General features: G+C 38.5%; 1 protein-coding gene across 2 annotated transcripts in view; it reads right to left on the bottom strand.

Moving 5' to 3' along the window:
* The window catches only part of NFATC3 (nuclear factor of activated T cells 3), a 139,224-nt gene that overhangs the window by 3,956 nt on the left and 126,379 nt on the right, over positions 1-8,889 (bottom strand). Inside the window, exon 10 of one of the 2 annotated variants that reach the window (XM_055307215.1) lies at positions 6,973-7,076. The exons of the other annotated variant lie outside the window; for it this stretch is intronic. Coding sequence (XP_055163190.1) covers positions 6,976-7,076 — 101 coding nt within the window. The 3' untranslated portion in view covers positions 6,973-6,975. The remainder of the gene's footprint in view (positions 1-6,972; positions 7,077-8,889) is intronic. 2 annotated transcript variants of the gene reach the window in all.

Below are 8,889 nucleotides of genomic sequence, written 5' to 3'. Positions count from 1 at the left end.
CACATAACTCACCACATTGAATTACTGGTACAGGTCATCATCATCTGTCTCTCAAACAGTTTGTGAGCTCTTTTTATTTATTTATTTATTTATTTTTTATTTATTTATGATAGTCACACACACACAGAGAGAGAGAGAGAGACACAGGCAGAGGGAGAAGCAGGCTCCATGCACCGGGAGCCTGACGTGGGATTCGATCCCGGGTCTCCAGGATCGCGCCCTGGGCCAAAGGCAGGCGCCAAACCACTGCGCTACCCAGGGATCCCCAGTGTTTATTTTAGACAGGTCTCCCAGCAGTGGCAACAAGCCAAATATAGAAGGGAGTACCAGCTGTCAGTCCTCTTTTCCCAGTGCTTATCCCTTCCAAGGACAGTTAACTTCGGAGATGTTCCAAGCTGCCATTTAACACACCTTCTTAAATTATCTCAATTTTCAAGTTTTACATCTACACAGTGATGAGAAATGGTGCTTTATCATCATCAAAAGTCACATGAGTATTTTTTCCCTGTGTCTTACGTTTTCTTGAGGATGAGGGTATATATCCAGCACTATCCACCCACTTAACAAGTACACTTTGATGATAAGGACAAACACATCATTTTCTGAGGTAGCCAGGTGATGTTTACAGAAAAGCTTGATCAAAGCTATTTTGTTTCTGTTCCCCCTTATCAAAGTTCTTTTTTTTTTTTAATTTGTTTATGATAGTTACAGAGAGAGAGAGAGAGGCAGAGACATAGGCAGAGGGAGAAGCAGGCTCCATGCACCGGGAGCCCGACGTGGGATTCGATCCCGAGTCTCCAGGATTGCGCCCTGGGCCAAAGGCAGGCACCAAACCGCTGCGCCACCCAGGGATCCCCCTTATCAAAGTTCTGTTGTTCTTTTGCCTGTGGCTTAACCTACCTCACTTAGCTCCAGCAAGCTGGAAGGTTCTTGACTGGGATTTTCAGACTATGATAAAGCCAAGAAGATTTTCCACAAAGAAGCATTTAATCTGACTGTACTCAAATATACTTTGATACAGAATATTAGTACATAAAATTAGTAGATTTACATACATATTTACATAAATACATAAAAATTAGTAGATTTAAATTCCAGTAGAGCAAGGACCTTATCTATCTTGTTTTCCACTGAACCCTTAATGCTTGGTACCTACTGCATGCTGAATACAATAATTAGCCAAGTGAATATTTTAATTTGGGTACTTGGAAAAACAACAAAAATTATGCTCAAATAATTGCTACAGGTGAATGCTGAATATGAATTTTAGGACAAGGAGTCAGAACTAGAACAAAGTAGTCCTTTTGTCGCCCTTTAGCAATGACTTGAGCACAGTATTGCACAGAATCCGCTGTTCTTCTCTGCCTCTCACTTCTCCCTGAGGCTGGGAGCTTTGGGCTCAGACTCCTACCTCTGGATTCCTGGAATAGCTTTCTGTTATAATTGGCCAAAATTTGAGTGTCAACTTAAGCAAGTCAAAATTATTACTGGTAAACAAATCTATGATGTAAATTATTAACAATATGGATAAACACAGTATTTCTTTTTTTAAGTATAATTGATACATATTTACATTAGTTTCAGGTGTACAACTTAGTGATTAAAAAATCTTAATGATTTGACATTGTTATTTCTTAAAAATACCAACAGCTTGGTAAATTTGGAAACCAAATTTCATTTTCTACTTTCTTTTGAATATATATGACTGAATTTATTCATTTATTTAAACCCTAGTCCAGAAGGTGTTTGAGGTGGCTTTATGTTTTTTCATCAATTTAATTAAGAGCAGAAAGAGTTTACAGCCCTATTATGCAATTTTATCATTCCCCCTTAAAAAGAGTAAAGTGAATTAAAAGCCTAAAACAAGAGTCAACAGCCCTCAAAACCGATGTTAATAGGTTATGTAGGTCACAGCATTTGGCCCACTTGTGACAGCTGCCAGTTACTCCAACACCTGGGTCTCCTGTGCCACCACAACAGAAGTAGTCAGAGCCATCAGCAGTATTTGCTATAAGAACAAGTTCTTTATCCAGAAATTGCTATCCAAATTAACAGTTTACTGGAATGCTATTTCTATACACAAGAATGAGGCGTTGTAACAACAGGTCTCTTATTTAGAGCTATTTCCAATGCTTAAAGGTTTCAGAGCTAGAAGTGACAATCCTGGTGTGTTATGAAATCTCACCACCAGGTGGAGAGGGGCAGAGTAACCCAGGACACTGCCTCTGGGGTAGGCACACAGTCATATGCACAAAAGCCCAAAGGGCCTTTCTAACTAGCATCTGAGCATCTTGAGAATTTTTGTAAATGATTTCTGGGTATAATTAGACTATTTATATATATTATTTCATTTTGAAGCTGCAATGATCATTCATCCAGGTTTGGCAAATCCATTTCTCCTTCCCTTCTCTCTACCTAAAGCTTAAAGGTATAATCCATTCTTTGGTGAGCAATTTTATGGAAATGTTATTTTTTTATAAACGAAGGGTGCAATTATTTTCTGAATTCCACTTGAAATGAAAAAAAAACACAAGACATTTAGAAGGAATGATTTTAAATGGATGAGAAATCTAATTTTTTAAAAGATTTTATTTATTTATTCATGAGAGACACAGAGAGAGGCAGAGACCCAGGCAGAGGGAGAGGCAAGGTCCTGCAGGGAGCCTGACTTCGGACTCGATCCCAGGACTCCAGGATTATGCCCTGAGCCAAAGGCAGACGCTTAACTGCTGGGCCACCTAGGCATCCCGAGAAATCTAATATTTATGGGTTTATTATTCTATAACACTGATCTGCTAAGATACACTTTTAGTTCTTTTTTTTTTTCAAAGATTTTATTTATTCATTCATGAGAGAATCAGACAGAGAGAGAGAGGCAGAGACACAGGCAGAGGGAGAAGCAGGCTCCATGCAGGGAGCCCGATGTGGGACTTTGTGGGACTTGAACCCAGGAATCCGGAATCATGCCCTGAGCCAAAGGCAGGCGTGCTCAACCACTGAGCCACTCAGGTGTCCCATTTTCCAATTCATTCTTAGTAACTGAATTTAGCTATTCACATGGCCACTCAGCTATAAACTACATTTCCCATCTTCCCTTTTGTAGTTAGCTATGACCATATAAATTTGTTTTTTTCCAATGAAATGTGAACAAAAGTGATGTGTGCATCTTCCTCATACCCAGCTCAATAACCTCTTCCCTTCTTTCCCCCCTACCTCTTGCTTTGGGCTAAGTCTCAAATCAAAGTGGTGACTCTTGCTTTGACAATAACTAAAGAAACAGAGAAAACAGTGAAATAAAAGGAATCCTGATCTCTGAATTACTATGAAGTGTGAGAGAAACTTCCAATGTGGTTAAGTCACTGTATTTTAGAATCTCCATTAGAGTAACCTAGCTTATATTATTAACGAGAATAAAACTCATCACCATAGGGATCCCTGGGTGGCGCAGCGGTTTAGCGCCTGCCTTTGGCCCAGGGCGCGATCCTGGAGACCCGGGATCGAATCCCACGTCGGGCTCCCGGTGCATGGAGCCTGCTTCTCCCTCTGCCTATATCTCTGTCTCTCTGTCTCTCTCTCTGTGTGACTATCATAAATAATAAATAAATAATAAATAAATAAATAAATAAATAAATACTCATCACCATAAAGATAACACAGAAAGAATATTTAAGTATTTTAAGCAAGAACCAAGATAGCTTGAGCTCTACCATGCCAAGTTTTTAATTAAATCATTTTATTATTTTTTTAAGATTTTATTTATTTATTCATGAGAGACAGACAGACAGAGAGAGGCAGAGACACCGGCAGAGGGAGAAGCAGGCCCCATGTAGGGAGCCCGCGCGGGACTCAATCCCAGGTCTCCAGGATCACGACCTGGGCCAAAGGCGGCGCCAAACTGCTGAGCCACCTGGGCTGCCCTAATTAAGTCATTTTAAATTTTACCCTAAATGTTACACAGCTTTCAACCACAGAACAAAGTGAAAATGTATGCACAAAAATTAGAAGATATCCTTCACTTTTTAACACTAGCTTTATTACTCGTAAAGGAAAATTATGATAGTTTTTTTTTTACCACACACGTAAAAACAAGGGAATCAGTCTTGTTATTACGTGTTCTTTCTTCTTAAGAAATCTCTTATATGTATGATACCATAGTCAGTGTCATATAGATATTTCCTCTAAAAAAGGTTGTAAATCAAAACATTCTTCAAAGACAAACATTAAATCTGTAGCTGAGTAAACAGTACACAGGTACCTAAAAGTGTATTTGAGTATCAGCATGTATCCTTATTTTATTTTATATTTTATTTATTTATTTATTTATTTATTTATTTATTTATTTATTTATTTATTTATTTATTTATTTATTTATTTATTTATTTATTTATGATAGTCACAGAGAGAGAGAGGCAGAGACACAGGCAGAGGGAGAAGCAGGCTCCATGCACCGGAAGCCCGACGTGGGATTCGATCCCGGGTCTCCAGGATCGCGCCCTGGGCCAAAGGCAGGCGCCAAACTGCTGCGCCACCCAGGGATCCCGTATCCTTATTTTAAATCAGCAAAAACTAAAATATGAAAAAATAAAAACCAGAACCCACTTCTTTTTAATTTGTGTGAAGATGTTGGATTCATAAGGATTTTAAGATTATAAGATTCCTTCTTTTTCCCTTTTTGTTTTTTTGCACACTGTACATATTCTCTGGATTATCTTGTCCATTTCTATATATGCTCATTCCCAAATTTGACCTCCGGGGACCCAACCTGAGCTCCAGAACCATAAACCCACATGTTTCATTTCACCACCTGTGCTATGGACCTTGTATATACTTGCCTCTTCAAGACATGCTTCAAAAATTTTCTTCATTCTTTCAGCTCTTCAATCAATCTACCCGGAGGTCCTTCTTATCATTACTAAGTATGGTAAGGCTTTCTACCTCAAACAAGCAAGCGAACAAATAAAAATCCTAGACCCCACATAGCTCCCTATGTCTAATTTTTTCTTTCATTGCTTAACATCTTAAAGGAGTTATCTACACTGCTTGCTCTTTCATGTTTCTATGTTCATGTTTCTGTTCTTACCTCTTGTTCACTCCTTAGTCATATATTGATCCCTTCATTCCACAAAAACACTTCTTACCAAGATCACTAGTGACCAACTTACTTGTTGCTACATACATAGGAAGAGCTATGGGGTAAACTCTAGAAGAGATAAAACTTTCATTTTGGGTCAGTTGTGACATAATTAGGGTGATTTACTTAATTAATCTTTCTTCAACTGATCTGCTCCATCGTAATATGAGGAAATTCATTTAAATCTTTCTGGTTATAGGGAGGAAGGTTGGGAAGTGGTCAAAATAGGTAAAAGGGAACTAAGAGAAAAAACTTTGCAGCTGTAAAATAGATAAGTCATGGGGTTGTAATGTAAGCAGAGGAAATATGGTCAATAATATTGTAATAACTTTATATGGTGACAGATGGTAACCAACTTTTTTTTTTTTAAGATTTATTTATTCATGAGAGAGAGAGAAAGAGGCAGAGACACAGGCAGAGGGAAAAGCAGACTCTCTGCAGGGAGCCTGAAGTGGGACTCAATCCCTCAATCCCGGGATGGGGATCACGCCCTAAGCCAAAGGCAGACGCTCAACGGCTTGAGCCACCAAGTGTCCTAGATGGTAACTAGCCTTATCATGGGGATCGTTTTGTAATATATAAAAACAACAAATTACTGTGATGCACATCTGAAAGGAAATTGTATGTCAATTATACTTCAATTAAAAAAAAAAAACCTAAAAAAAAAAAAAAACCCCTCCAGGTTATGATTCTCCTTAAAGAGATGCAGGAATTTAGTTTCTCTTTTTATTCCTCTCATGACTGGAGACAATTAAGTGAGACCAGGGTAGGCTCAGCTTCTGGGAGAAGCCAGTGTTTTGGTGCCTTGTCTAAAGAGGAGGCTTTAGGATCCTAAATATAAAGATTTGGGTAGCCTTTTCCAAATCTAAATTCATTAAAACTAAATTCAAATGGCATTTTGAGAATTATAATTTGTATATTTACAATTTCTATCACATACGTTCATAAAAGGCTTTCAGAGTCTCTGAAAAAAGGAGCTGCATGACCGTGAGGGACAGAAGTGTTCCTGGCGGGTTACTAAGGTATAGAAGCCTGAGGCCCAGGCTCTCCCTCACACAGACTTCATTTCTATGAATTCTTTCCAAATGGAGTCTCTGAAGAACTATCTAGAGTGCAAACATGGGCCTACAAGGCAGGCAGGCTCAAGGGTAAATAATCCAGGTTGCCTCTAACAAATGGATAAAATTTCCTGCTTTATTTCCTTTTTTTTTTATTTTTATTTATTTATGATAGTCACACACACACACACACACACACAGAGAGAGAGAGAGGCAGAGACACAGGCAGAGGGAGAAGCAGGCTCCATGCACCGGGAGCCTGATGTGGGATTCGATCCCGGGTCTCCAGGACTGCGCCCTGGGCCAAAGGCAAGCGCTAAACCGCTGCGCCACCCAGGGATCCCCTCCTGCTTTATTTCCATTTCATATTGCCTCACATCAAAACTTTATAGAGTACATGACCAGAAATCAGTAGGCTTTATACACCTGATTGGCAACCAGGTTTACTCAGCCACCAACGCATAGAATTCTTTTTCCCCTAAGTCACAGAATTCTTATAGATGGGCTTCTCTGTTTTGATTTAATAAATTCAGTTAGACACTTCCCTTCTATTCAAACCCAGATTAAATTTATAAGCACTTTATAAGGTTACGAACCTGAATGTGGTTAGATTTAAAAAGCAGAGTCTTGTAGTCAGAGTGTAGCTCCAAAAAAAAAATGAGTGGACCTATCAAGAAGATTGCCCGTGTATGCCCCATCCTCTGTAGCACATGCAAATCCAGCCACTGCATGCAATACCAGACTTGGGTATAAAAACAATGACATATTTCAGTCAACACTCACCCTCTAGATTCTCCAGAAAGGAGCTGGACATGAGAGCTCACTGTGGTTAGGCCATTTCTCTGCTGAACCTGATGGCTGGTGTTCCAAGTCAGACATAAACTGGTCTGTGTCAAAGAAGACAACATCACTACTGAATGGAACAAACCAGAGAGTAACTTAATCTACTACATGCCCAGCCTGTTTTTTCTATTATCAAGAGGAATTTAATCATCCTTCATCTGTCAATCACTACATAAAATGGCTCCCCACACTTTATTAAATAATACAAATACTGGAGTCCAGAGTTTATTTATTTCCAAAAATTAAAAGGACAATAATTTTAAAGTCACAATGATGGCTTCAGCAATTTTATTTTTATTTACTTTTTTAAGTAAAGTAAACTCTACCCCTAATGTGGGGCTGGAACTCATGACTCCAAGATCAAGAGTCATGTGCTCTACTGACTAAGCCAGCCAAGTGCCCTGATTTCAGCAATTTATATGACAGATTTAGTTTTAAACAAAATAGTTTCTATTAGATTGGATCTATTAGTCGTTCCCAAATGCTAGCTATGGCTACCTTAGAATTATCTGGATACTTAATAAAAACAGAACTCCTGGGTTCTACTTCAGACCACGGAATCAAAATGTCTAAAGGGGAGGAGCCAAAAAAAAAAACTATATGCACAGGTAAATTTGAGGGTCATTGGAGGAATACTTTTTAAACTAAAGCCTACATTTATTAGCAGGTTATGAAATCAATTAGGAACTTGGGAACAGCATCTTTTTAAAAAGAAATAGAACAAAATACAAGATAGCAGGCTGCATTTTCTTTAATAAAGGTTAAAAATTGGCCTCTGAGACCTTCATGTTAGTTGCATATATATTTTCATTTGTTATATACTAAGTTATTCTATAAAACTTGCTTATTGTGGGGAGCTATCAAAAATGTTTGAAAGTCGCTGTATTCAAGAGTTATCATTGGTCAGTTTTGTGATAACGGCTAACACATTCAGATGCCTAATTAGAGAGCCCAAACACAATGATGCAAAGCCTCCTCCTTTAGCCTAAAAGGAATTATTTTTGGCCTGTGCTTGTTCAACCTCAAACAAAAGGACTTAACCTTTTAGATTCTAGAAGAATGCTTATTTTATCTTAGCACAGAAGAATCTGTATATAGTCTCTGTGAACAATAATTAATACCCTTGTCTTAGGCTGATAAAGGAGGTAAAACAAAGGAGGAGCCAATCTGTGCAAAATGCAACCTCCATTAAGGGATCAAAACAAACAAAACAAAACACAAAAGCCAGAAATCCTTTGTGCTTACAGAAAAAATTTTTCTGCCCTAAGCTTTTTTATAACAAATTTGAGATCACCAAGTTTTCTTTTTTTTTTAATTTTTTTTTAATTTTTATTTATTTATGATAGTCACAGGGAGAGAGAGAGAGGCAGAGACACAGGCAGAGGGAGAAGCAGACTCCATGCAGCAGGAGCCCGATGTGGGACTCGATCCCGGGTCTCCAGGATCGCGCCCTGGGCCAAAGGCAGGTGCCAAACCGCTGTGCCACCCAGGGATCCCCTAGATCACCAAGTTTTCAAAGAGGATTTAAGGACTACAGTATATATGAAGTATTTTAAAGACTAAATATACAGTCAAAAGTCTCCTTTTTGAGGATGCCCAATCTCCATAACAGAATCCTCCAAAACAGACACGAAAGTATAGATCATGTGATTCATAAGTAAAAAGAAAGAAGTCCAGGAACAAAGCTAAGAGGCCAGCAGACCCTAGTGGCTTTTACAAGTGGCTTTTATGCAATGGTAATTTCATATTATGCTATGGAAATGTGCAGTCCCCAAGACATCTTTCTAGTTCCTTGAAACATTGTTGACAGCTTCAAAAAATACCTGATTCATTTCTTTCTGTCACAAAAACTTTGAC

Source organism: Nyctereutes procyonoides, unplaced genomic scaffold, assembly GCF_905146905.1.
Source record: "Nyctereutes procyonoides isolate TBG_1078 unplaced genomic scaffold, NYPRO_anot_genome, whole genome shotgun sequence".
Lineage (NCBI taxonomy): Eukaryota > Metazoa > Chordata > Mammalia > Carnivora > Canidae > Nyctereutes > Nyctereutes procyonoides.
Note: the sequence above shows the minus strand (reverse complement) of the source record. Positions and strands in the feature narration are given on the sequence as shown.